This window comes from Macaca nemestrina, chromosome 15 (genome assembly GCF_043159975.1).
Source record: "Macaca nemestrina isolate mMacNem1 chromosome 15, mMacNem.hap1, whole genome shotgun sequence".
NCBI lineage: Eukaryota > Metazoa > Chordata > Mammalia > Primates > Cercopithecidae > Macaca > Macaca nemestrina.
The window spans coordinates 1,475,630-1,503,376 of record NC_092139.1 but is presented as its reverse complement, the minus strand read 5'-3'; the positions used below and the strand labels follow the sequence as shown (position 1 = coordinate 1,503,376).

Genomic DNA, 27,747 nt, shown 5'->3' with positions numbered 1-27,747 from the left:
GGGGGCCTTTAGGGCCAGCTGGGTGGATGAGCTGAGTCTGCTAGGGTTGAGGGTTCAGTTGGGGGTCGGGGGGCATCAGTCGGGGGTCGGGGGGCGTCGAAGCCTGGGCCCCATCCAGCTGTCCTCTTTGTCCGGCCCAGGTGTCCCTGGGGTTCCTGTTGTGCCCCCGGCTTCTCTAGGGTTAAGTCCTCCTCCCCGTTCCCTCACTGTGGGGTTTAGCAGCATGGCCCAGCTGTGGAGTTTGGACTGGCAGTCGGGGTCACAGCAGACTCAGGAGCTCCGATTCCTGGGCCAACACTGAATGCTCCTCTTCTGGGGACATCAGCGCCTCTCCCTTGGCTACTTGGGGAGGCTGGTATGGAGGGAAGTGGAGGGAGAAGGAGGAGGTGGAGGGAGACGCGGGGAAGTGAGGGGAGGTGGGGGGAAGGAGGGAAAGAGGGAGGAGGGAGAAGGGGGAAGGGGAGGAGGAAGGAGAGGAAGAAGGAAGAGGAAGGGGGAGGGGGAGGGGGAGGGTAGGGCAGCTCAGGCCCTTCTGTCTGCTCTGATCTTCATGGCCTGAGGACAAGAGCTGCTCCCAGACCTGCGGAGGCCCCTTGGAGCAGAGGGATGTTTCAGAGAACACCCGGGTGACCTGCCTCCCTGCTCTGCATGACGCAGCACTAGGCCCCTGTGAGTCCAGCGTCACCCCTGCAAGGTGGGGGGTCACGGCCCCTGCCTGGACGGGCTGCGCAGCCCATCTGTCTTTACTTGGGCCTTCTCTGCTTCCAGAGGCTGCCCTGGGCGCCTGACCCTGGAACCTTCATCTCCAGCTCCCCAACCCCTCCCCCACAGCCCTGGGACCGGCGCCAGCCTGGGGAGGGGTCTCCATGCTCAGTTCCTTCCCGTCTTGTTCAAAGAGACACTGCCTGCCCACGTGCCATCAGCAGGATCCACAACCCTGCCAGGGGCCCCATGACACGCCCCCGCTGCACAGAGCATGTGACCCCAGAGGCCACCCTGGCCCGTTCCAGAAAGTGTGGGCCCTGGGATACTCCCCTCCCAGGGTGTCTGGTGGCCGGCCTATGCCTATCCCTGCTGTCCCTGGGGTGAGCCCGGAGGTCAGGAGCTCTAGAAGGGCCAGCTGGGCATATTCTGGGACTGGCCATCAGCCCCCATTTCTGCTGCAGACCTGGTCAGAGCCAGTGTTCCCTCCATGGGGCCTGAAGACAGTGCCAAGTGCCTGCGCCATGGACCACAGCTGTGCCGCTGGGCAGCTGGTGACGGTCCCGCGCGGGAGCGCTGTGGACCCCGCTCTCTGGGCAGCCCTGCCCTAGGCCTGGACAGCTGCAGAGCCTGGGACCATGTGGATGGGCAGATCCTGGGCCAGCTGCGGCCCCTGGCAGAGGAGGAAGAGGAGGAGGGCGCCGGGGCCATGTCGCCCAGGGGGCCTGCCTTCCCCGGCATGGGCTCTGAAGAGCTGCGTCTGGCCTCCTTCTATGACTGGCCGCTGACGGCTGGGGTGCCGCCCGAGCTGCTGGCCGCTGCCGGCTTCTTCCACACAGGTCAGTCCCAGGCGGGGGGGCCTTCCTGCTGTGGGCCTGGGCATGATTCTGGACCCTTCCAGCCCAGGGCTCTGCCTCCTCCGTAGCATCCATCCCCCAACAGGAAGGGTCTGGCCGGATGATGGAGCAGGAGTCCTGCAAGCCCTTCAGTGCCCATGTGCTCCTGCCTGACACGCTCTCCCGGAGTCTCTGCTGGCCAAGTGTGTCAGACTGTGGGACATGAGGAGGGGCTGCCTCTGGCCATGGTCTGGGGGTCTCAGCTGTGGAGGCCACCAGCTTGGTGTGCAAGTACCTTTTTGTGATAGAAGTGGGTGGGGCTGACATTGCCTGGGGCCCTCACCGTCCTGCTGCTGGTCTGCACGGGGGGAGGAGATGTTTAAGGAACAGGATCACGGTGACCAAGGCAGGCGTGGTCAGCCGGAAGGTCCTGGCAGCTCAGCCTGTGGGGAATTTCTTCAGGACCCAACCTGCAGCCACTGTCTGGTCTTCCCCAACTAAATCAAGTCCCCGGAGTACCTATCCTCGTCTTGACCTGGGCCCGCTCCTCGGCCCTACAGCTGGGGACCATGTGGTCAGACCTGAGTTCAGGTCCCAGCTCTGCCACTTCCGGGCTGAAGGACAGGGCAGCAGGGCCCACTGAGGGCTTTACGAGTACTGGCACAGCCAAGGTCATTGTCAGCAGTGGGCTCTGGGAGGGCACCATCCTGGTAAGGCTGGACCAACTTAAGACAGCTGGTCGGGGGGGACAGTGGCTGGGACAGTCAGGAGTCGTGGTGTGAAGGGGCAGGCCTGGCTCACCCAACTCCCTGGAGGTCCAAGGCTCAGCAGGTGAAGGTCAGGCAGGAGGCATGGCAGGTGCAGAGCCAGGGTCTTTGGGGCTGGTCGAGGTCCAGTGCCTGATGCAGCCCAAACCTGTGATGTCAGTGGCAGGTGATATGTCGCATGCCTGCCGATGAGGGGACGGGGCTGTCAGGAGGTAGAGCGAGGAGGGGTCTCCCACCCCTAAAGGGAGGCATGAGTTCCTAAAACCAAGCCTGGCCCCAGACTGGCCTTCTAGGGCAGCCTCCCTTCTTCCTCTCGCTGGGACTCATCTTGGGGAAGCAGAGACCTGGGGAGGGGCCCTTCTGGCTCCTGAAGCCTCAGGGCTATAGATGTGCCAGGCCCTGGGGGGCCCCCACTGCTTACTCTGGGAACAATGCAAATGCCAGCTCAGTCCTTTCCTGAATATTCTCACCCATCCTGGCCGGCACCCCAGACACCCTTGTCCCCTTTTCACCTTTGATGCTAGTGAGGTGCAAGAGTCCTCCCCCACCCAGCCCCCTGCCCACCCCCTCCTCCCTGTTGCCACCTGGGAGCTCCCCTCCAGTTGAAGCTCTCGCAGCCTTGGAAGGACGTACCGGGGGGGCAGGGGGCTGGATGGGGCCTGGCTGGGGCCAGCATCTCTCCGCACCCCAGGCCAGCAGGACAAGGTGAGGTGCTTCTTCTGCTACGGGGGCCTGCAGAGCTGGAAGCGCGGGGACGACCCCTGGACGGAGCATGCCAAGTGGTTCCCCAGGTACCAGCTGTCCCTGTGGGGCCCCGGGTCTGATCACGGGTCAGGAGTGGGCCCCAAAGGGCTCTGTCGACCCAACACCAGGCCTGCTTTGCCTCCCTGGCCCCACAGGGCACTGGGGAGGCCCCTCTGTGGATGGTGCTTCCGGCCGGCAGGCACCCACTTTTCCTGTGAGGGCCCCTGTTCGGAAGGGCTGCTGGGGGCAGAAGTGCCTCTCCTGTGGGACTACCCTGAAGCCCCATGGAGGTGTCTCCAAGGCAGCCCTCCTCGCCCATGCCCACGGGCACTGCAGGGCGGCGGGAGGAGGGGGCCCAACCCCCGGGGATCCAAGGGCTTGAAGCGGACGGCGGGGGCCCTGAACCCCAACCTACATCTGTGGGGCATCTGCAGCTGCCAGTTCCTGCTCCGGTCAAAAGGAAGAGACTTTGTCCACAGTGTGCAGGAGACTCACTCTCAGCTGCTGGGCTCCTGGGTGAGCGACACCTCCCCTCGGGGCTCCGGGCGGCAGTGGGGTCCTGCCCCTCCTATTTCCCCAAGGCACCGACGGTCTCTGGCTCCTTCCAGGACCCGTGGGAAGAACCGGAAGATGCAGCCCCTGTGGCCCCCTCCGGTGAGAGCCAACACCCTACTGACTCCTTGGGCACCTGCAGCCTGTGCTTGGCCAAGGCCATGGGGTGTCCCCACCCTGCCAGACAGCAGGGAGAGTGACGGGCACGTGACCGGGTGTGAGGCTGCTGCCTGGGTTGGCTTCATGGGGGCTGTGCCGTGTGAGGTGGCACGGGGCGGCAGGGGCCTCTGCCAGTGCCAGGTCCCCATTCTGCTTCTCTCCCAGCTCACCCCCTGGGCACAGCCCATCGCCCCTCGCCGCACCACCCCCAACAGTGCCCAGCACACAGTGTCTGCAGCCACTGCCAGATGGGCTGGATGTGCAGAGGGCCTTGGACAAGGGGCAGGCTCTCTGGTGGCCCCTCCAGGAAGCCTTTGGATCCTGTTATGCTGTGGGAGGGGTGGGAAGAAGTGTCGGGAGCGGGGGTACTCTGCAGTCCCTCCACTCCTGGCCAGAACTGGACCCCACAGGCTGCGGACCTGTCTCTGGGCTGGCCCGGCTTCCCCTTGGGAGCTAGGCCTCAAGTCCATCCTAACTGTCCACAGTCCCTGCCCCTGGGGACCCTGAGCTGCCCACGCCCAGAAGAGAGGTCCAGTCTGAAAGTGCCCAGGAGCCAGGTGCAGGCCCGGGACCCCCTGGGGTGGGGGCTGGGACAGGGGAGGGCTGATGGCACCTGGAGGGCTGGGTGACGCCAACCTTCCACAGGCGGAAGAGGGCAGGGGCCAGGGTGCGGGGACACTTTGCAGGCCTGTCCTCCTAGGGGGAGCCAGTCCAGCCCAGGCCCAGAGCGGGTGGTGGGTTCTTGAGCCCCCAGGAGCCAGGGACGTGGAGGAGCAGCTGCGGCGGCTGCAGGAGGAGAGGACGTGCAAGGTGTGCCTGGACCGTGCCGTGTCCATCGTCTTCGTGCCATGCGGCCACCTGGTCTGCACTGAGTGTGCCCCCAGCCTGCAGCTGTGCCCCATCTGCAGAGCCCCCGTCCGCAGCCGTGTGCGCACCTTCCTGTCCTAGGCCAGGTGAGCGTCCCAGCACCACGCACAGCCAGCCCTCCTGCGGAGATGGCCCTGAGCCGGCCGTGCCCGGCCCTCCTGAACCCACGGCAGGCCCTTCCCGGGTGGCATCGTCAGCCTGTCCTTACCCCGCTCACCAGGCCCCACTGATAGCACCCATCAGTCTTACTACCTGCCTTGACGCTTAGGTTGGGGCCTGGTCCTTCTCAGCACCATGCTCTGGCAGCCACCACAGCTCTGCCCGCCTGCGTTAACTGACGCCTGCTGGCTCCTCTCGGCCTTGATTTTCTTCAGTGGTCAAGGAAAGCCGGCTTTGGAGGCGTTTGGGGAAACAGAGTGGGCCGGTTTGGGCTTACACAAGCGAGACACCAGCCTGGCCTTAAACCGGGGCCAAGGCACGGTGGGGACGCCTGCACGGTGGGGACGCCTGCACGGTGGGAACGCCTGCATGGGACGGGGGCGTGTGAACCTGTTCTTAGAGAAGTGGGTGGGATGCCCCAAGCTGGCCGAGGGACAGGTGCTGTGACTGCCTCGGGGCTCTCCAGGGCCTCTGTAGTTACCCCCGGGATGTGTCTGAAGATCTTTTGGAGGGGACAACGTAGTCAGGCAGGGAAATCTGGGAAAGGGAAATCTGGTATCTGAGGCCCCTGGCTCAGTGGGCCCTGTTGGTAGCCATTGACTCACCCACCCCTCCTCTCCCTCTAGGTACCGTGGTCGGCCAGGTGGGCTGCAGAGTGGGCTCCCTGCCCCTGTCTGCCTGTCCTGGACTGTGTTCTGGGCCTGCTGAGGATGGCAGAGCTGGTGTCCATCCAGCACCCACAAACCCTGATTCCCTGACCACCGTCCAGGGTGGAGAAGGAAGCCCCTGCTTGGCATGGGGGATGCCTTTACTGTACCTGTTTGGATGCTTCTGAATAGAAATAAAGTGGGTTTTCCCTGGATGTACCCAGCAGCCTGTTCCAGACCACGAGCTGCCTCCCCACCGGCCCAATCTGACACAGGTCGCCACCCCTCCAGGCCGGCAGGGCAGCACCTGCCCAGGTCCAACCGGCTCCGGGCTGCTCCCCAAACTTCCCGCACTCCCGCGGACACCCCCTTCCGGGCCCCTCGCCTCCTTCCCCTCGCGCTTGTCCTCCAGTATTTTCAGGACTGTTGGAACAGGTAGGCCTCAGGCCCCACCTGAGATTGTACCCGACTGTCCCCCAAACTCGGCATCTTCCGGAGGGTGGGCGAGGGCCATGTTCCTGTTTATTTACCAACTTGATGATACCTGGGGGAGCCTTTGGGACTGTTTGCCCAAGACCCCTCTTTACAGGGTACCGCCCCCTTGTCACCACCACGTGCCCTGCGGTATGCCTTGGGCCTGGCTCTGCCGTTCTTGGTCAAGCCCAGCCCACACCCCAGGACTCCATCAGCCTCAGCTCCTGGCGGCTCTGGGGGTTCTTCTGGCACAAGTTTGGGGCTGGGCACCCTCCATGCTCAACTGGGGCCCTTGCCGCTTGCCGGGTCTCGGGGCTTACATTCTTGGGGCTCACATTGACTTCCTGGGGGGCTGTGCCGTTCCCGCCTCGCTGCGCCCCAGCAGCGGTGCTTGCAGCCTGAGGGTCCAGCGGCCCCAGCTGGGCACCTGAGAGAGGGGCTCCTCGAGGACACGACGGCCTGGGGGCAGAGCTGTGTCTCCCACGTTGCCGGAGGAGGTGGGCATGTGGGGCTCTGCCTTTTCTTCTGTATGCTTGCTTGTTTTCTTTTTTTTTTTTTAAGAGAAAGGAAATTACAAACTCTCTTGAAGTTGTAGCCGGCTGTGGCTGCCACCCTGGCTGATGTCCAGCACTTAGAACCCAGGGCAGGTGCTGCCGGCCACCTGGAGGGTGCTGGGTGGGGGTGCGTCCCAAGGCCTGGGGGCTCCTGTCATTGTCGCTGGTTGGTTGCTGAGGCTGGAGGCCGCAGGAGCAGGATCAGCTGTTTCCTCACTTACGCAGGCCTGTGGGGACAAGGTCAGAGAGCACCTGGGGGAGCAGGGCTGGGGCGGCCACTGGGGGCTGCCACCTCCTCCCCTTAGAGAACCTGAAATGGAACAAAGTCCAAGCAGTGATGGCTTCAGGCCTTTGGCAGAAAGGAGGTAGGTGCGGCTGAGGCTCTGGAAAGCCACCACTGCCTCTCCCTGTGCCGGGCAGGTCAGCGTCTTGTGCTTGTTTGCTGACATCTCAGTGGGGTCTGGGCTGGGGGGCTGGGAGTGGAGTGGGGGCTCGCCCAGGGGTGTACCTGGGTCCCTGGCTCAGGGCCTGCGTGTGACCCCACCCCTGCCCGGGTCTTTATTCCCCCGTTCTCTGACATAGGAGCTGGGCTCCTGCTACCTCGGACAGCCCCTGCCATGACAGCCCTCATTTTTAGGAGAGAAGGGCCAGGGGCTACCCAGGGGCGTGCCATCAGGTGTCTCTGGGGGCCTGGGCAGCCCAGGGGCAGTGCAGCCACCTATCCTGAGCCCCAAACTAGGATTGTGTACAGGGCAAGCTGTGTGGCAAAAGCTATTTCAGAGGAGGACAGCTGGGAGCCCCGGCACCCCACCCCAGGGTCTGGGGTTTGCAGAACTGTGGACACTGCCTTTCAAGAAACAAGTCTGGTTCTGCCAGACAGGAAACCAGGGCCCCAGCTGCCTGCCACGGAGAGACCCCTACGGCAGCCCCATGCCGCCCGCTGGGAAGTGGCTCTTCAGGACACCCTTGCGGCCCCTGACTCAGAGCCGACTCCTGGACCCAACCCCCTTCCACAGGCGCAGTCTCTGCTGGGCTCTGAGCTTCTGGGCTGGGAGTGGGTCCTAGGTCTCTGCAGCCCCAGTACCACCCCAGAGCCTGGCATGAAGCAGATGTTAGAAAAGTGAGGGAGGATGGATGGACGGATGGATGGATGGATGGACAGGCAGGCCAAGGAAGGCAGCCTCTTGCTGTGAGCGCCAGATTGGCCAGGCTGGCTGCAGAGCAGGTTCTGCCGGCCATACTTACAAGTACGCCTGCTTGGACAAGAGGCTGGATGGCTTTTCATTGACATGGTAGAGAGGAAATGGATCAAATCCACCAATGAAATCAACTGAAAGAAATCAAGACCCAAATAAAACCCACACAATGGAAAAGATGGCAGAGCGGAAAACAGGCCCAATCACAGAATGAAGCCCAAGGGGTCCCTGGGCCACAGACACGCCCCAAGTCCTGACACGACAGCAGAGGGGACACAGCCGGGGGACAGGGGGCATAGGACAGCCCGGGTCCTCCGGCCTGTGCGGGGACGGCCTGGGGGGACAGCAGAGGTAAGACAGCCCAGGTCCTCCGGCCTGTGCGGGGACGGCCTGGGGGGACAGCAGAGGTAGGACAGCCCAGGTCCTCCGGCCTGTGCGGGGACGGCCTGGGGGGACAGCAGAGGTAGGACAGCCTGGGTCCTCCAGCCTGTGCGGGGGCTGCACTGTGTTCTGCCCTCTCCCACCACCCTCTGTCATGTTCAGTCACGGTGGCTCCCTTGACACTGTCTGCATAGCCAGCAGGCAACAGGGGCTTGCTGGACAAAGTCGATGCATTCTGAACTCCAGGTTCAAATGGGGTTCCCATCTTAAAATGTTTGAATGGAACCAGAGAGCGGAAGCTGTTTACCTCCTCCCAGGAAGCTGGCTGAGCCCTGAGTGATGGTTTAGGATCAGCGGCACAGTGGCTGAGGGATGCTGGGTGCTGGGGACGGAGGCTCTGAGGGCGTCCCCTGCCTCTGGAATCAGTCCTGGTCTGAGGGCAGGGTGCCCTTTGACATGTGGACTGCTGACCCCATGGCCCCTGGGGTCCTGGAGACAGATGGATTTGAACTGAATTCTGACCCCAGGGATAGTTCTGTCCATAGGAACCGTGGGCCCCCCAGGCACACCCAGACTCTGCTTGGCATCTGCCCTTCCCCACCCGGCTCTATCCTTCTCCACAGGGTCTTCCTGTGAGGCCACATCAGGATGAGGGGCCCAGCAAGGGCACCTGAGTGTGGACCACTCATGTTGCAAATCACAGGAAAGCTGATGGGGGCTGGCGAGCAGAGGGAAAATGAAAACCCTGCCTAGATGGGTCCAGGCTGCCACCAAGGGCCAGATGTGAGCGTCCCGGCCAGCGGGGCCTGGTTCTGAGCTGCCTGGAGGCTGCAGCGGCCCAGGACTTGGCAGGTCTGAGCTCAGACCTTCTACCTGTGGCCACCGCGGGGATCATGAGGACAGGCCTAGCCTGAAGCACAGGAGCCCTTGGACTTGGGGGACAGCTGAACCCTGGGGCCCCCAGGCCAGGACCTCTGCTCGTCTCTTCCCTGTGTGTAGTGAGTCCTCTTCTGCTCAGGCCTATAGTCATGAGCAAGGCCCTGCTGGGCGTGGGGTCCCTCCCAAGAGGGGAGGTCTCTCTCCTTGCCCAGACAGGACAGACTAAGAGTTGCCACCTCTGTAGCAGTCTCCCACCCCGCTGCCTGCAGAGGCCCCATACTCACAGCTGTCCTCTTCCTCCGTAAACACGCTGACCACGTAGCAGCCACAGACAAAACCCAGAAGCTGAAAGACACCACAGGCGGAGGGTGAGTGTGGCCAGGCGAGCCCGCGGGGTGTCACCGTGGCGATACGGGCAGAGGCACCCGAGCACCCCTGACCACCAAGGCCCTGCCTCTCCTAGACCTCAGGTTCCTCCTCTGTGACATGAGTGGGAGAGCTGACCCGTGGGCATTCTCAGCTCTCAAGTTCCAGCTGCACCCCTGCCTTCCGCCCCACCCCACTCAACCGGGTGGGGGGCAGGTGGGTGAGGATAATGGATATTGGGTGGGGAAGATGACCAGGTCAGCCTGAGGGGCTACAGGGAGTGGGGTGAGGCTGCAGAAGCCCAGGCTGGATGAACCACAGGCCAGCCCAGTCCCAGCCCAGAGTCCCCTCGGGCCCCTCGCCTTTGGCCCCAGCCCACCCCAGCCAACAGCCACCAGGAGTTCCTCCCCCTCTGTGGAGCGAGCCGTCTGGGATTCTGGTTTTGAGCTCGGCAAAGTGCAGGAGAGACAGGCTGAGGCCTCGGGGTCCAGCAGGCAACTCCAGGCAGAGCTGGGGGCTGGCTGCTGCCTGTGGGGCAGGGGTCAAGCAGCGAGAGGAGAGGGACTGGGAGTCCAGGGCAGAGGACAGGCCACTGCAAAGCCCCACACACCTCGCAGACACCTGCATCCAGGGCCACTGAGGGAAAAAAGGCTCTGGCAAAGGGGGGCAGCGTTGCCACAGCCAGAAACACCAACGGCATGAGCGAGAGGGCTCGGCCAGGGTCACTCCAGGCCACAGACACCGAGGGAGGGGTTGGGGGCAGCCGGCCACAGTGGGTTTGTGACTGGAGGTGCCCCGGAACAAAGCAGGACATCTTCCTGGCTGCACCTCAGGCCGACCGCTGAGCAGCCGCGTGACCTCGAAAATTCACTTCACCTTCTGGTCTTGATTTCTTCCTCCATAGACCTGGCCCAACAGCCCCCCGCGAAGGCCCCGGTCCCAGGGGAGGAGACAGGACATGCAAGTCAGGCCCCAGGGCTGGACATGCTTGGGCTCCGTCCCCCCGACCCCCACCCCATCTGGTACAGGCGAGCTGGTAGCTGCTTTCCTGGAAATCCAGCTCCTTTCTAGGGGTCAGTCAGGGGCCAGGAGACCTCTCTTACCACGAGGCAGGCAGACCTGTCTCCTTGATATTGAGACAAACTCAAGAAGCTGTCCCAAATGGCCATTTCTGGCTCCATGCCATGGCCAGGGTGGGAGCAGGGGTGAGGGTGGGCAACCTCCATGGCTCTTCCCCCCCTACTCCAAAGGAGCCCAAGACGCCCCCACCACGGAGCTGGCCGTGGTGCTGAACAGGCAGCCGAGCTTGGGGAGCCATTGGAAGACGCCCCTTCCAGCCAGTGCCCCCCTCCCGGGGACCTGTAGGCCGCCTCTATCCCACACCCCCGTGCTCCTCGCCCTTCACACCACCGCCTCCTGCCCATCCTCCTGGCTCCAGCCCCAGGTCCACCCCAAAGCTCTCCACTCTCCCTGCTGCATGGAGGCCTGGGATCTGCAGACCCTGCCCTGTGCCTCACGCCCAGAGCCTGGCCTTGTCGGACGACTCTCTATTGCTACCATCAGCACAGCTGGGCAGGGGTCAGCCAAGCCACCAGCCTCTCCCAGACCCTCCAAAGCAAACAGCAGGGGGGCTGTGCTCCTAGTGAGGACTAGCTGGCTGGAATTTAGATCCACATCCTATTAAAGAAATTCCCATCCCTGGGAGTCAGGATAAAAGCCAACAGCAGGCCCCATCTCCCCAGCCATGCGTAGCGCTCACTCCTCCAGCCTCGGCTCCCACAGCCACCCCGTCCGAGAGAATCTTCATTTGTTCCCCTCTAGCTTCCTTTTGTTGCCTTCTCACAAAGCCTAATCTCAGGAGCTTTGACGTGCACACTTGGGACATTGGCTCTTTCTCCTCCAGTCGCATGCACCTGGGTTCCACACATTTTGGGGGCAACTGGGGCCCCCCCTGTGCCTCGCTGAGTGGCTGTGGTGGGAGAAACAGGCCCTGACTAGCACTGGCAGGGTGTGTCTGTAGCCCCTTGCTACGGCGCAGCACCTCCCTGGCCTGAATTCCTGCAGGACCAGAGCAGAGCCCAGGAAGGAGCCCAGGGAGCTCACGAGGCCACCCATACTGTCACGTGTTCTCAGGCCATGGGCCCCTTCGATTTGGAATTCAGCTTCCACCGCCAGCTGCTGGCCACAGATCCTCACTCCTAGAGGCCCCATGTCCACCTGGTGTGCTGCATTGACGCCAGCGTGTGCACCAGGGAAAGTCAGGGAGCCTTGAGATCAGTCACAAGTTCCTCCAGCGATGGCACCAATCGTGCTGCAGTCACATCGGCCCTGCCCCAGGAGCTCCTGAGGTGAAACGCTGACCAAGCATCCTCCACACGCCCGTCTCAGCTTTTGCCTCCTTCTTCTGAGCACTTCGAGGAAGGCACTGGCACCATCTGCGTTTTATAGAAGTGGGAGCTGAGGCACAGGGAGGTTGCTAGGCTCACGGAGGTGGTCCAGTGGGGAAGGGGCCTCGTGGCCAGACCAGGAGCAGCACTGTAGCCCCTGTTCTCCACCAAACCGAGCAGGGCCGGAGAGGACAGCAGAGTCCCGTTCCCACACAAGCAACAGCTGCTCCTCAGCCCCTCCCGGGGCACAGAATCCCTGTCCAGGCTGCAGAATCTGTGTCCGGGGCCGTGGGATCCCTGTCCAGGCGGCGGGATCCCTGTCCGGGCCGCAGGGTCCCTGTCCAGGCCGCGGGATCCCTGTCCGGGCCGCAGGGTCCCTGTCCGGGACCGCGGGATCCCTGTCCGGGCCGTAGGGTCCCTGTCCAGGCCGCGGGATCCCTGTCCGGTCAGACCTGGGTCACGTGGCGCCAGCTTTGCCAAGTGCACACTCCAGTTCCAGACAAGGCTAAGGGGCTTCTTGCCGGCCCAGCCTCAGGCTCTGTCCACTTCCCATGACTGGCATGGGCTTGGGGCAGCCGAGGGAACAGGCTGGACACGCATGGATGGGTTTGTCAGGAAGATGCTTGCCGCTCCTCCTTGGGGCCGTGAAAGCCAGAGGCGGGGTGTCTCGGCCTGATCCGAGTCCTTCCCACTCCCCACAGCAAACACCACGCTCAACTTGAGAAAGGGCCTGGGTCGGCCCCACCTGGGGGAGGTGGTTTGCAGAGGAGGCAGAGGTGCCAGCCACATGGGAGCCCACCCGTGATACCTTAACCTCTCCAGCAAGGGTGGGGATGAGGAAGGCAGAGACAGGCCTGAGGCCTGGTCAGCTGGCCCCGCCCCAGGGAGATGAGCCCCCAGCTCCGTGTCTCCTCCCTCATCAACCCATCCCCACCCCAGGCCCCCTTACCCCATGCTCACCGCAATCAGGATCTGCAGGCCGCTGTGTAGGGCCTCCACAGAGCTGGGCTCCAGGGCACAGATGGCACCTGACACCAGGGCCTGGCCATGGGGGGCCCCGAGGCCAGCTGCCGGCACCTCCTCGTGCAGACAGCCCGGCCAGTGCTCATGCCACCAGGAGCGATGCTGGGAGAGGCTGAAAGTCAGTAGCTCACTGTCCTGGGGGTGAGGAGCAGGAGCAGGGCTGGTTAGCGCCAGGAGGTGGCTGGCCTCACCCACTGCAGCCTGCGGGCATGCCACCACAGAGAGGCAAGGGGAGGTCCTCTCCTCCCGCCTCCCCTGTCCTCCCACTGCACCCTGTCCCCAGGGCTCCAGCAGTGGTGGGGAAAGGAATACCAAGGCCCTCCCAGCTGCTCCTATGCCTGCCCTCGACCCACACACCTTCTCCTCCAGGAAGGCCTCCCTGCCCAGACCCCAGAACTCGCTCTCAGGGGCACTGGGTCCCTTCCTTGTGTCTCTGGCCAAAGCTGCCATGTGACGTGTGTCTGCCTCAGGACAGTCTCCCCAGCTGCAGCCCCAGGTGTGGCTCCGGGAAGCGGGGGCCCGTCTGCCTAGCTGGGCACCTGCCTTAGTGCCCACCTGTGCCACACCGGCCAAAGCAGAGAGCCCCCGGGGGAGACAAAACTCCATCCCACCCTGGCTTTAGAACTAACCTCTGAACTGCAGGCAAAGTGCCTGAAACAGCCTCAGTCAGGGTCGGCTCAGCGATGACCCTCCACCTCGTTTCCCCGGTTCCCTGCATTGCAGGAGGCACGAGGCTTTACCAGCCTGGAGGGTTGGTCGGGCTGGGACAAAGGACCCCACGTGGCCCCAGGAGGGTGGTGTCCATTCACCTGCACATCTCTGCCAGGGTTTGCCCTGCTCTGAGGCTCCTCTTCTCCAGCCGGAGCCCTCTCACTTGCCAACACCCACAGACGCCTTTCATTCCCCAATCAAATCACTGGTCTCTCCCCAAACCTTTACTGAGTCACCAACTACAGACCAGGGCTGTTCCGGGCGCTGGGGACAGAGCCATGCACAGACAGCCCCTGCCTCAGACGATGGATGAAGAGAAAACAGAGGGGGTATTACACGGGGCCCGGCCAGGACCCCAGGGAAGGACCTCGCACTGCCTTCTGGTCTGTACTCACCTGTGAGAGGCCCCCAACTTCCAGGTAGAAGCAGATGATGAAGATGTTCCAGGTGACCCAGATGGCTGTCCACACCGTGTACTAGGGAGAGGGGAGGACAGGGCGGCAGCTGAACGCAGCTCCCGGGCACACCTGCTCGCACCTAGCCCCCGGGGGAAGGTCCATGATCGCACAGGAGGGGCGGCCTCTGCTCCCGAGTCTGGTGGTCCCTGGATGCACAGCGTGGAGAAAGGGGTCCCCCGTGCCCACCCTGCGACAGGTCTCAGAGCTTTCCCACGTGGGCGCCCCAGGAATGAGGCGGTGGGACAGTCAGCTCGAGGGAGCCCCGGCGCAGGTCGGCGTACGGACAGAGCATCTCCAGCTGAGCTGCCACGGCCTGTCCTCACCTCGCCGGGCAGACGTTGCACACGGACAGCACAGGCCTCCCCTGCAGAGCACCCCGAAAGCCACCCCCAAGAGAGCGCCCCAAGGAGCTGCCAGCTGCCTTTGTAAATGAAGTTGTGTGGACACAGCCACCCCCATCTGTGCACACACAGCCCAGTTGCTTTTGTAAATAAAGCTGTGTGGACACAGCCACGCCCATTTGTGCACACACAGCCCAGCTGATTTTGTAAATAAAGCTGTGTGGACACAGCCACACTCATTTGTGCACACACAGCCCAGCTGCTTTTGTAAATAAAGTTGTGTGGACACAGCCACGCCCATTTGTGCACACACAGCCCAGCTGATTTTGTAAATAAAGCTGTGTGGACACAGCCACACTCATTTGTGCACACACAGCCCAGCTGCTTTTGTAAATAAAGTTGTGTGGACACAGCCACGCTCATTTGTGCACACACAGCCCAGCTGATTTTGTAAATAAAGCTGTGTGGACACAGCCACACTCATTTGTGCACACACAGCCCAGCTGATTTTGTAAATAAAGTTGTGTGGACACAGCCACGCCCATTTGTGCACACACAGCCCAGCTGCTTTGTAAATAAAGTTGTGTGGACATAGCCACACCCGTTTGTGCACACACAGCCCAGCTGCTTTGTAAATAAAGTTGTGTGGACATAGCCACGCCCGTTTGTGCACACACAGCCCAGCTGCTTTTGCGCTGGAACTGCACGGGCCACAGCGCCTGAGGTATTTACCATCTGCCCTCTACAGGAAAAGTCACCGCAAACCACTGGTCTGGACCGATTACTTGGTTCTGCACTGAATGAAAACGCTGACTGAGCAGAGACATTTTTCTGAACATTCTTCCAGCTTCTCCAGAGGATGCAGCAAGGACAGTATGGCCAGGGGTCTGCTGGGGTCCACGTCCCACCCTGGGCTTGAGGCAGTGATTTTGTTCCTGTTTTCCTATCTGTAAAGCAGGGATCACGGCAGCACCCATATCCCTGGCTACTGAGGGGATGAGTTTGTGAAGGCCTTCAGTGCCTGGGGCTCCCCAGTACGCGCAGCTGCTCCTACAAGCAGCGCCGGAAAAGCCCCTCCGTCCGAACCAGAATTCTAGATGTACAGCAGCAAAGAGGTCTGAACCCAGGGGTCTGGGTTGGCGTTTGTGGGGTGTTCAATGGTGTCCAGGAAAATAGGGCAGGATGGTGCCACGGGAGCCGCCATCCTGGTCACCCCAACCCACCTGCCCATAAAGGGGTCCGGGCCCAAGACTCACCACCACCACATAGCGCGGCCGGTACTGGATGGTGCCAAAGAGTCCCAGGATGATGACGACGATGTGGGCGAAGTTGGCCAGGATGGGCACCCACTGGTAGCCCAGGAAGTCAAACACCTGCCTCTCCAGGGCGGTGACCTAGGGGCAGGGCGGTCGCTGTGAAGGGTGGACCTGAGGGAGGCCCCAGGCCCGCCAACCAGTGCCCGGGCCAAGGTGACAGGCACTCAGCCAGGACTTCCTCCCCAGACCCGCCCACCACACCTTTGTTTGACGAGGGACACCGGGGCCCTAACTCCTGCTCCATGACCTGTCCAGAGCAGGCACTGGGCATCTACTGTGTGCTTGGCTCTTCCAAGAAAAATCCCCAAATCAGCCTGACAGGCCCCTGTGTGTCCCCACCCGTCCCCATGCGTCCCCACGTGTCCCCGCGCGTCCCCACGTGTCCCCGCCCGTCCCCGCTTGTCCCCGCCCCCATGTGTCCCCGCCCGCCCGTGTGTCCCAGCCCGTCCCATGTGTCCCCGCGCGTCCCCGTGTGTCCCCGCCCGCCCCCGTGTGTCCCCGCACATCCCCGCCCATCCCCACGCATCCCTGGGCAAGCGTTCCTCCCTTGAGTAGGCCCCATCCCCTCCGTCCCCGGTTTCCTCATCTGGAGAACGGGAACACCGGGGGCTGTTCTAAATCACGAATCGTAGGGCCAGGTGACAGACACACAGACGGCCCAGCAAACACCACTCGTGGGGGTCAGATGGCCAGGAGGGACTGACGCGGATTCATAGGGGTACCGGACGCCGAGGCCCCAGCCTGCCACCTGCATCTCGGCCTTGGGGACAGCGCTGGCGAGGCCGCTCTCTGGCAGGCAGGCGGTCTCCCCTCCACTTCAGGACATTACAGGACTCTGTGGAACTGGCCCTCCCCACAGGGCCGAGAGGGAACCAACGACGGGGGAGGGAAAAGCGCCTGAGGAATATAAAGTGGGTATTTTATATTTAGGAAACCAAGAAAACCTGAGCAAAGCCATGACCAGGGTGCTAACTGCAGGGAATGGCGCACTCGGCCCCACCCGTCACCAGCTCCTTCCCACGTGCTGGTGAAGCACACCCCAGAGAACAGAAGATGCTGCAGAACGCACCCCACCCCCACCCCAGCCGCCCCATCCCCACCCCACCCCCACCCCCACCCCAGTCATCCCATCCCCACCCCACCCCCACCCAGCCGCCCCATCCCCACCCCATCCCCCATCCCAGCCGCCCCATCCCCACCCCACCCCCCATCCCAGTCATCCCATCCCCACCCCACCCCCACCCAGCCGCCCCATCCCCCATCCCAGTCATCCCATCCCCCACCCCACCCCCACCCCAGCCGCCCCATCCCCACCCCACCCCCACCCCAGTCATCCCATCCCCACCCCACCCCCACCCCAGCCGCCCCATCCCCACCCCATCCCCCATCCCAGTCATCCCATCCCCACCCCACCCCCACCCCAGCCGCCCCATCCCCACCCCATCCCCCATCCCAGTCATCCCATCCCCACCCCACCCCCACCCCAGCCGCCCCATCCCCACCCCATCCCCCATCCCAGTCATCCCATCCCCACCCCACCCCCACCCCAGCCGCCCCATCCCCACCCCATCCCCCATCCCAGTCATCCCATCCCCACCCCACCCCCACCCCAGCCGCCCCATCCCCACCCCATCCCCCATCCCAGTCATCCCATCCCCACCCCACCCCCACCCCAGCCGCCCCATCCCCACCCCATCCCCCATCCCAGTCATCCCATCCCCACCCCACCCCCACCCCAGCCGCCCCATCCCCACCCCATCCCCCATCCCAGTCATCCCATCCCCACCCCACCCACCCCACCCCCACCCCAGCCGCCCCATCCCAGTCATCCCATTCCCCACCCCACCCCCACCCCAGCCGCCCCATCCCCACCCCAGCCGCCCCATCCCCACCCCAGCCTCCCTATCCCTCACCCCAGCCTCCCTATCCCTCACCCCATCCCCATCCCAGTCACCCATCCCCACCCCAGCCTCCCATCCCAGCCACCCAGGGGCCAGAGCTGCGCCATGCTCAGGACAGCCACGGTGCATCCAGGGAGGACCGGAAGGGACTGGCGTGTGCTGGAAAGGCAGTGACAAGCGACAGCAGCGCGGCTGGGGTGAGTGCCATGGCTGCACTCTGTGGATTTCACTGCAGGCACTGGAGGGGCTGAGATGCCATGAGTGGCCTCCGGGCCTCTGGCCTGGGGGGTGGGATGGGAAGGGCACCCAGAGAGGTTGAGCCCTGAGGCAGGGGAGAGTTCTAGAGGGCCTGGGCACCTCCTCACGGTGGGGGAAGTGGAGGCTGGATGGGCTGAACTAAGAACAGGGCCAAGCTGGGAGGGCACCGGGGATGCCGGGTGGTGGGCGGCCCAGGCTCTAGGGGCAGCCTCCATCCCTGCCTGGTACAGCTCCTCAAACCGTGCCTGGGGCACAGCGGGCAGGGTGGGCCGTTGTGGATCTGCCCCATGGTCATGCCGCAGGGAAAAGGAGGCCTAGCCTGACTCCATTTCGTCCCAACCCCTGACCCACAGTGGTGTCCTTCAGGTTATCTGCTTTTGCCATTTCTGCACGTAGGCCAAGCTCACGACGGGAGGAATTCAGCTTGGTTTACCTTTCAAGCAAGGACGACCAGAGCCCCTTCCCGAAACCACCCTGGAGAACAGGACCTGGGCAGGGTGTGCACACAGGCAGCAAGGCTGTGGATCTGGGCCCCGTGACCTGGCCCAGGATGTGGGGGCTACAAGACTGCACCCACCCACTGGTCCTGCCTCACAGTGAGTCCAATTCTGCCCATGGCAGCTTTCACCCGGCCCTGGCCCTCCAGCTGTAGTGTGGCTCCAGTGAGAAAGCTGGGCAGGTACGGAGCCCAGCACAGAGCAGGTGCTCAATAAACGCCAGGAGCGGGGTACTGTGAGGACACCAACTGGTCCATGGGTTGCAGGGAGCAAGATCTGGCAAGTGATGGTCTGGGGAGCCAGGCGGGAGGCTGGGGGGTTGGGGAGCCAGGCAGGAAGCTGGGGGGTTGGGGAACCAGGCGGGAAGCTGAGGGGTTGGGGAGCCAGGCGGGAGGCTCGGGGGTTGGGGAGCCAGGCAGGAGACTGGGGAGCGGGGCGGGAGGTTGACCACTGGCAAGGAGCCTGGGAGCCTCCCTCAGGCAGCAGAGGCTAGTGGCCTTGGAGGGAGGAGGTGGGAGTATGGCCCCCAGGACACTGAGGCAAGAGAGAGGGTCCAGCTAGCCTGGCCTCCCTGTGGAGCCGCCTCATTCTTCAGCAAATCATCTCCAGCGAGAGTGGAGGCCACAGAGGTCTGTCATGGCAGGTGGTTCCTCGGAAAACCCTTTTCCAACACAAATTGCTCAAAGCCACACCCTCATCTGTGGGGTGGCCGCTGGTGAGAAGCCACACAGGGAAGCTGAGCTCACTCAGGGGCCAGGGGACTCCACTCTCCTAACCCTGACCCCCAGTTCCTGCCCTCCCAGCAGCCACCTCTGTGGGACCCCTTGGGCCACGGGAGCCAGTGCACCCCACAGATACCCACAGGGACCACGTCTCCCCCACAGCTGTGGCCTGGTCCCCCACCAGGCTTGGAGCTCAGGACAGTGAGGCCCCGGCGCTTAGAGACCCACACTTCGCCCCCTCCCTCTCTCGTGTCATGGATGCCAGATGTGAAGCCTGAAGACCAACAGCCCCCTGAAACGACAGGATGGCAAGAGCCAGCCCCCCGAAACTACAGGAAGGCAGTGGCCAGCCCCCTAAAACTATAGGAACTATAGGAAGCCCCCCATGACAGGAAGGCAAGGCCTGGCCCCCCAAAATCACTGGAAGGGAGGGGCCAGTCCCCCCAAATTATAAGAAGGCAGGGGCCACCCCAAATGACAGGAAGGCAGAAGCTGGCCCCCCAAAACCACAGGAAGGCAGGGGCCAGCCCCGAAGCCGCCTTCCACCCAGCCGCAGAGAAAGGGTGAGAAGGCGCGGGAGCTTGGGTCAGCAGGCTTCAGGCAGGTCCCGACGGGCCTACCGGGGTCCCAGGTACAAAGGACACAGTGGCTCACGGACAGGGAGAGGACAGGCCCTGGACAGCGAGGCGGCTCCCGGAAGGTGTCAGAGCAGGGGGCGTGCACGCCGCACTGGGGCCGGTCACCCAACGCCGGCACCTGCCGAACGCCCCGCGTGGGGTGGTGCTGGCCACAGCGGAGGCCACTTTGCAGGGCCTTCACCACATCACTCAGCAGGACGGGCGGCCACGGAGGCTTTGGCAGAGAACGGCGGGATCTGAGCTACGTTTTAGAGACGGTCCCAGGCCCGTTCTGCTCTCCCCCAACAGCCCAGACCAGACCCCCATTCCAGCTCACAGGCTCCCCCACAGACAGCAGCGAACAGCAAACCTGTCCCTGCCTGTCCCGGCGGGACAAGCAGACGCTTTTAGGACCTCCTTGGCTCTAGCGCCCCCTGCTGATAAGATTCGAATCTTCCTGATTTCACAGCAGCAAACAAGGCCCCACATCCCCAGCGTCAAGCCAAGGCCCCCAGCCGACCAGGGTCTCCGGGCTGCCCCAGGCTGCCCCTTCCCGAACCGGGCGGAAACCACCCTCCCGAGCTGCCATGGCTCTCTGCGCCCTGGGAAGCTAGCTCGGGCCATCCGTCCAGCAACCCACCAGCCCCTGGAGAGGCTGGGCCGTGGCCTGGACAGGCTGGGCCGTGGCCTGGACAGGGGCGGAGCCCTCCCATCACCCTGAGGATCTGTACCTGCCTCCCCAGGCGACCGCTGATCCCCAAAAAGGGGTGTTCGCTGTCAGGACTGGTCAGGGACTCCCTGGGGCCAACGACCTGACACAGGCCAGCTGGGGGTCCTTCCCTGACCCCACTCTTCCACTACCAGATGTCAGCCAGGAGGCAGGGTGCAGGGGACTTGTCTGCCCTCCCCGTCCATCCCACTGAGCTCCTCCCAGGCAGGGACCAAGCTCCATTGTGCTCAGTGGGGACAGTCAGAGACGGAATCACTGACTCAGGCTTCGGGGGACGGGAGGGGCCGCAGACGAAGGCAGAGCAGGCCCCAAGGCAGGACACAGGTTGTCCAGGAGGCAGCCCGAGGCAGCTTCAGGTGCCCGGAACCCACGAGTGCTGGGCTTCACTCACTCCGCACCTCGGGCTCCTCGTCTGTGAAACGCTGGCGCCTCCATAGCTGGATGTAGCTCCAGCCTCATAACCGTGCCCGGCAGAATGAAGTGCCAGCTGCTGCCGGCTGCTGTGGCTGTAGCAGCACACGTGTGCAGAGTCCCTGTGTGCAGCCTCAGAGCTGGTCTCACCCACACCCACGTGACCCTCCGAGGAGGCCCCAGTGCCCGTCCACAGGCCCTCCACGCACTCCGAGTCCTGGGAATCTGCCCCTGTGTCCTCCACAGGAAGGGGATGCTGTCCACAGATGCTGCCCACGGCGGCGTGATCTGCCAGGGGGCGGGGAAGACTGGAAATGTCCAATTTTGACAAGCCAGGTGCTGTCACGTGAGGACAGTGACTCCAGGCAGCCAGAGGGCCTGCCTGGGACGCAGACGGGTCAGACGACATGTGGTGGGGACAGGCAGAGCGGGGACAGAAAGGCGGAGGCCACGTCTGCACAGATGGCCTCAGAGCTTCCCTGCCAGCCCCTCCCAGTCCTGCAGCCCGCAGATGCCTCGCAGCCCTCGAAGGGAAGTTGTTCTTTCTGTGATCTCCGGACTTCCCCACAACCAGAGCCCCCTCAAGCGAGGACCCCTGCCTGGGTCAGCTCTGGGCCTGGAACGCAGGGTCACTGAACCCTGGAGTTTGATGGGGGGCGCTCAGTGGTGCCGGGACTGCTGGCCTCACAGCCTGAGGGGACAGACTGAGCAAGCTGCTGCCCAAACTCACCAGCCGGGCAGATCCAGCTCCCTGCGTCGTCCTCCTGCCACACCAGGAGGATGGGGTGTGGGGCATCACCCTGAGACCCCAGGCTGGCCCCTCCTGAAAGCAGCCCAGGTCCCACTCCCATGGAGCTTCCAGACCGGCTTCTTGGTTGTGGGGGTTCTCCAGGGTCAAGGCTTGGCACCCGGACAAAGCCCCTGGCCTCCCAGGTGTGGCCTCTTCCCCACCCTGCCTCCATCCTCCGTCCTCCGTCCACGGACATCGAGCTCTTCAGGCTGTGCTGGTCAAAGGTGGGGCCCAGGGCCTCCCTGTTCACCCATGTCCTCCTGTCTGTCCTGGGCCATCTTAGGCACGGCCAACCTCACCCAGCTCCATCCCCCAGCCCTTGCTGCCAGCAAAGGCTCCTGATGAAGAGGACGGGCAGGCACAGCGCATGGAGGCTATAACGGACTCGCAGAATCACTGAAACCCACAAGACAGCCTCCTCCAATGAGACCCCCACCCCGCCCTGCTGCCCAGCACTCCCACAGTGCCTTGTCTCCTGAGGGAGACCACCACACCTGCTGCGACCCCGGGGAGGGGCAGCCCCTTGGGAAATGACAGCTCCAACAGCCCTGCTTGGGGGTGGACCCAACACCAGGCCTCACATGGCCTCAGATGGCCTGACCACCGCCACCTTGGAGAGACCTTCTCCTCAGCCCTGTTCTCCTGTCCGGGAACCCAGGGTGCTGGGGGCGCCTGGGTCAGAACCAGACCCACAACTCTCCTCCCTGAGCTTCCGTGCAAGGCGGGTCAAGAAGGACAGAGAAGTTGCCCAGGGCACCCATGGGGGTGGGGGGCCCAGGGTCCTTCCCCTGCATGGCTTCCCCAGGGCTCTGTGAAGGGGGCGTCACAGACAGTTTCACACTGGAGTCACAGCTGAGACACCAACAGGTCTTAACAGTCACCTATCAACGAAGACAGTAAACAGAGCACGTCAGGCAAACCGAGCAGGCCTGAAACGGCACGGAAAACACCACTGGCCACGAAGGGCCTCAAGACTCACCTCCACCTCCTGGGAATAAAAGGCCCAGCAAGTGCCCGCTGCACCCGATACCTTCTGCAGGAGAACCCACCCGACAAAGACCTGGGGCAGGGCTCGTGTCTCGAGGCCTCGCTAAGCGGGTGAATTGCCAAAGGCACCCCAGCCACCTGGCCGCCCCCCAGAAGAGGACAGAGACAGCAGCAGAGGCCTAGGGGGCTGTAAGCTGCCTCCATCCAGCCGGCTCTCCGCTGCGGATGCCTGTTCCCCCACAGGATGGGGCGCCCGCAGCCCCGTCACCCATCTCTCCCCACATCCCCTTGAGATACAGCCGGAGCCCTTCACTCAGGTCATGCGGCCCCGTCCTTCTGACCTCTCACCTCTACCCCTGCTGCTCCTGCGCCACCCACATCACAGGCAGCATCTTCTCAACTCCTGGGACAGCCAAGCTCCCACCTCACTCAGGACTCAGGGTCTGTGCCCGTGCCATGCCCACCCACCACCAGCACCTCAACCCCATCCCACTCCCCACAGCACCGCAGCCTCTGTCCACGCCTGCCCACGTCTGCCCACGTCTGCCCGGCGCAATTACGCGATGACCTATGTGCTGCTTTGCTCACGTCAATCATCGGTGGGGGCTCATGGAGGGCAGGGTCTGCCTGTCTCTGCAGATGCCGCCAGCCTGGGCACTGCCTGGCATGGAGGGCATGCTTTCCCTAAGGGCAGGGCCCAGCTGTCTGTGTTGTGGTGGGGCCCCAGAGCCCGGGGAGGCCGGCTCATAGGAGATTCTCAATTGCGTACATATTGGGAAAAGATCCTGGTACTGGAGGGCAGAGGCCACAGAGAGCCCCAACCCTGGGCAGTGTCCTGGGCTTGGGGGCTCAGCCTGAGTTCTCAGTGGCCCCCATGGACAGTCTCTACGGAGAGGCCGTGTGTGAAGCCTTGGCCACGGAGGGCTCAGAGACTGGATGGTCCCACACTCATGGGCAGAGGAGGCTCTGGCCAGGTCCAGGTGGGTGCAATTTCACCAGGCTCCAGTGACTTGGGTGTTGCCATGGGGAGGGGCACCAGGTGGAGGGACAGGCTCCAGCAAAGATCTGGAGGCAGGTGGTGGGGGGCGGAGGAAGAGAGGGGGGGCGTGAAGGGCCTGCACTGTAACGGGTGCCACCTGGGACAGGACACATGTGCACGCTCACACGCCTTGCAGGCAGAGCTGGCTGACAGTATCTACTCTAGACACAGAGTTAAGATTAAACTCTTGGCCGGGCACGGTGGCTCACGCCTGTAATCCCAGCACTTTGGGAGGCCAAGGCGGGTGGATCACGAGGTCAGGAGATTGAGACCATCCTGGCTAACACGGTGAAACCCCGTCTCTACCGAAAATACAAAAAATTAGCCAGGTGTGGTGGTGGGCGCCTGTAGTCCCAGCTACTCGGGAGGCTGAGGCAGGAGAATGGCGTGAACCCAGGAGGCGGAGCTTGCAGTGAGCCGAGATCTCGCCACTGCACTCCAGCCTGGGCAACAGAGTGAGACTCCGTCTCAAAAAAAAAAAAAGATTAAACTCTTAGTCCCAGGCCTCCCCATCCTGCCCAGAGGACGCTAACCTATGAGGAGGGATGTCTGCCCTACCGGAGCCCCGGGGGGAAGGTATGTGAACCCCCCAAGGGGGGCAGTTCTTGCCCTGGCCCACTTCGCCTACACAGGGCACAGTCCTGTGAGGTCTGGGCTGGCAGCTGGGATGAGCTGCACATATCGGCTAAGGGGTCTCAGCCTGAGGAGCAGCCTCAGGTCAGGCTCCGGAATGGAGACCCTGTATCACAGAGCGGCAGGGAGCGTCGTCTTCATCTCGAAGCCAAGGCTCCCAGAGGCTCAGGGCTCCATGACATGTGGCCACATGCGTGAGCAGCGAGTCTCATGCCACCATGGAAGTGGGTGACCCTGGTGGCCCTGCCAGTACCCAGCCCCAAACCCCTTCCTGAGCCTTTGGCTCCTGGGGTCTCCTCAATGCAGCAGGGCAGAGCCTGGGAATCGGACGCGGCACAGCCCTGCTCAGAGCTGGCAAAGTTCACACTGATCTTTGGGGAGAAAGGCTCCCAGAAGATACCTGGGCCCTTTGACCTGAAGCTTGGTAACACAAAATTCTCAAACTTGTCAAAAAGAAAAAGAGGGGGGCTACCCAACCCACCCCCATCCTCCCAGGTCCCCCACCAGCATGCAGTGACTAGAGCTGTGGTCAAGGACTCTTCTTGCCCAAGGCAGAGGAGGCACAGTGGGCTGCCAGATTGCCAACCTGGCCAGGACAAAAGGCCTTTGACAGCTCCCTGCTGCGATTCAGCAGTGACCCTAGAGGCTGGCCTGAGGGGACACGACTCTGCCCAATCCCTGGAGAGTCCCCAAGTCTGCTGGGGAAGCCCTGTGGCCCTCAAGCCAGGATGACTCTTTCCCTCTTGGCTGCAACCAAATTTCCAAGGGCCTGCGTGTGCGCCCTGCATCTGTGTACCGTCCACCGCAGAGATGAAACAGGGACACGACTCCACCTGCCCCTCTGCGCCCCGAGGTCACATCCGACCAGCACAGTCGTGCCTCATTCTGCACCTGAGACTGGAGCATCCATTTCTCCTGCCCAAACCCCAGCACCATCAACCCCAGCACATTCTCACACCACCTTCAACAGATGGAAACCAAGGTCACCAGTGTCCCCCAAAACAGCCTCGCTTTCTGACACCCAAACACCACCAGCTGCCACTGGCCAGGCTCCAAACTGGGGTACCAGCCAGGCTGGTGCCTGTCCTTCATGTGGTCAACCGACGGGCATTCGAGTCTTCGAGTGGACCACCCTTGCCCTCCCCATTCCCACTTCCAGCCCCTCCCCACCCAGTCTCCTAAGGGACTCCTGCCACTGAGGAGTCACTCACAGAAAGATACCAACTCTTTCAAGGCCTGAGATGGTCCTTGGGCCCCCAAGCCTGTTGCAGGGCCTCAGGTTATCTCCGCAGCCCTAGCGAGCCTCCCAGGAAAGCTCCGGAAGCTCCTTCCTTCCTGGAGGAAGGAGGAAGGACACGATGCCTCCTCGGCCGTCCCCAGGTCCGCCCGCAAGCCTGTGCCCCTAAGCCGAGGACGGGACACCCAAGCTGCACAGCCACGGACTCCGAGGGTTTTGCGGCTCAGAACTCTGAAACTGCCCCTTCTGGCCCTACTAGCTCCAGGAGGAGGAGGGGGGCGCGCAGTCCAGCTGCGCTCCGCAGCCCACAAAGCATCGTTTCCTTTTTAAGACGGGAGACCCAGGGCCCATTAGCATCGCAGCAAAGCAGCCTCCCGAGCCCGGACTGCGAGGCCTTTGTTCAGCCCCCTCCCCCCTCCCCCGAGGACAGCGGGCTCCGGGAGAGAATTCGCCTCCCAGGCGTCCCAGGGAGCTTCGGACTCGGGGCAGAATGGAAACTTGGCCGAGGGAGCCCCGGCCAATCCCGACACAGAAGACGCCCGCGCTGCGCCCCGGGCACGGGCTCCAGCCCCTTCTCGCCCCCGCACCGCTCCACGCCGGGCGGAATGGGGGGCAGCGGGGGCGGGCAGGGTCGGCAGGCTCGCGGGTGGGCAGGACGCTCTCACCCCCCGCCCCCCACACTCGCAAACTCGCAGGCACAGCCTCCGTCATCGCCCCACCCGGCTCTCAGAATCCGAACTTGGCCGCTCACTCGGCGCCCGGGGCCGGCTGCGGGACACGCTCGTACAGATAGAGACACGCGCGCCCGGGGGCGCACACGCCTCTCCCGGCGATGGGGTCCAGGCGGCCCCGCCCGAAGGCTTCCGTCCCGCCCGCCCAGCCAGCCGCTCCCCGGCACCTGTCCCCGTCGCTCCGGACTCGCGGCCGCCCCCCGCGCGCGCCCACCGGGGACGGGACCGGGCGCCGCGGTTCCCCACGCCGCGCGGGCGACACCACCTTCGGCCGCAGCAGCCTGGGGTCCGAGGCGTCCGCGTCGGAGCTGTTGCGGGACCCAGCGAATGGGCCCAGGAGCGGAGGGACTCGCCGGGACCCCGCAGCCGCCGTGGGTCGGGCACCCGGAGCTCCAGGAGGCCCGCAGAGGGGTCGCCACTCACCAGCTGAAAAGTGCAGAGGACGATGAGCGCGCAGCGGCCGGAGCAGGAGCCCATGGTGCCCGCCTATACAGGAGGCCTCCGGGTGCCCCGCGCTCGGCCCCCGCCGCCGCCCCGCCTGCTCCCCGCGCGCTGCAGCCTCGGCCCCGCCCCCTCCGCGTCCCGGCCCCCGGCCCCCCCGGCCCTCGGCCCCCGGCCCAGCCCACCCCCGGATAACAGCTGCGCAGCCTCTCCCCACAACCCCCGTCTGCGGCCCCTGGGGGCTCCGCGCCGGCCGGAGAAGGGGACCCTTCTTAAAGGGGCGATGGCGCGGCTTCTCGGGTAGCGAGGGGCGGCGCCGAGGCCCCAGAACAGACCCGCAGCTGAGGGGAGCCCGCCCCGGACGCGGCAGGGATGACCGGCGTCCGCCTCCTCCTCCAGGATGACCTTCCCGGCACCTGCTCCCGCCCTGGGCCCGGCGTGAGATCCCCATCAACCTTCCCCGTGGGGGGTCCGAGCGACCCCCATCCCCGAGGCGTTTTCTCTGAAAGTCTCAGAGATTCTTTGACTTGCAGAAGTCCTGGACCCGGGTCCAGAGCTCAGAGGTCCCCTCTACGGGCAGGCGGGCCGAGGACTCAGGAGGAGGGAGTGAGCCGGGCTCGCCCGCTGCCCATAGGGAGCTCCTCTGCTGGAAGGCTGAGATCTGAAGGCCAGGTCTGCTCTAACTGCTGGACCGGCCGGCTGCCTGCGCGGGAGGGGCTTGGGGAGCCGCGGGTTGGAACAGCCTGAGGCCCTGTGCATGGTGGAGGCAGGTCCCAGCTGTCCAGGGCAGGTCCTGGGGTCTGGATGGGGCTGAGCCTGGTAAAGCCTGAGCTTCCGGAAGAAGCTTGTGCTGGAGGCAGGGGATGGTCCCAGCTAGGCCAGAGAGGAGCAGGAACTGGACACAGTGAGCTGGAGCCTGTGGGGGCAGAACAGCAGGAGATCACCGTAGGCGCCGGGCCAGGGCTGCCACTTGGTCTTTACTCAGTGGCAGGGCAAGGCTCCCTGACTGCCACCCACCGTCTGAGGAGCCTGAGATGGGTTTCCCATGGCAACCTGAATTCCTGCCCCGCTGGCAATTTTACGAATTACTGAGGATTCTTGCCTTCCTAATTTTGGATGTATGTCCCGCAGTCCCAGAGATCAGGACTGGTTAACAGAAGACCAAGGGTCAGGTTTTCTGCTCTGGGGGAGCCCCCGCACATCTGTAATCCAGGTTCGTGGGGGGTGGGTAGCT

The 27,747-nt window shown here is 63.8% G+C and overlaps 2 protein-coding genes across 5 annotated transcripts; one reads left to right on the top strand and one right to left on the bottom strand.

Annotated features, from left to right (window-relative positions):
* The first annotated feature begins 219 nt into the window (after positions 1-219).
* On the top strand, positions 220-5,648 carry LOC105470503 (baculoviral IAP repeat containing 7). 2 transcript variants are annotated; one of them, XM_071079063.1, is made up of 8 exons: positions 220-669; positions 1,167-1,541; positions 2,997-3,096; positions 3,484-3,565; positions 3,658-3,703; positions 4,246-4,317; positions 4,515-4,713; positions 5,413-5,648. In XM_071079063.1, the coding sequence occupies exons 2-7, from the start codon at positions 1,193-1,195 to the stop codon at positions 4,706-4,708; spliced, it is 843 nt and encodes a 280-aa protein (XP_070935164.1). In that variant the 5' UTR covers positions 220-669; positions 1,167-1,192; the 3' UTR covers positions 4,709-4,713; positions 5,413-5,648. The 2 variants fall into 2 exon arrangements, with proteins under 2 accessions (XP_070935164.1, XP_070935165.1); XM_071079064.1 differs by having other exon boundaries at positions 536-1,541; positions 4,461-4,713.
* Positions 5,649-5,933: 285 nt separating this feature from the next.
* On the bottom strand, positions 5,934-26,586 carry LOC105470501 (sodium/potassium transporting ATPase interacting 4). 3 transcript variants are annotated; one of them, XM_011722573.2, is made up of 7 exons: positions 26,496-26,586; positions 15,460-15,597; positions 13,800-13,880; positions 12,631-12,828; positions 9,202-9,262; positions 7,707-7,791; positions 5,934-6,688 (listed from the first exon to the last, which is right to left on the bottom strand). In XM_011722573.2, the coding sequence occupies exons 1-7, from the start codon at positions 26,547-26,549 to the stop codon at positions 6,679-6,681; spliced, it is 627 nt and encodes a 208-aa protein (XP_011720875.1). In that variant the 5' UTR covers positions 26,550-26,586; the 3' UTR covers positions 5,934-6,678. The 3 variants fall into 3 exon arrangements, 2 of the variants coding, with proteins under 2 accessions (XP_011720875.1, XP_024645114.1); XM_024789346.2 differs by lacking the exon at positions 7,707-7,791; XR_011613155.1 differs by lacking the exon at positions 5,934-6,688 and having other exon boundaries at positions 9,202-11,718.
* Positions 26,587-27,747: the final 1,161 nt, after the last annotated feature.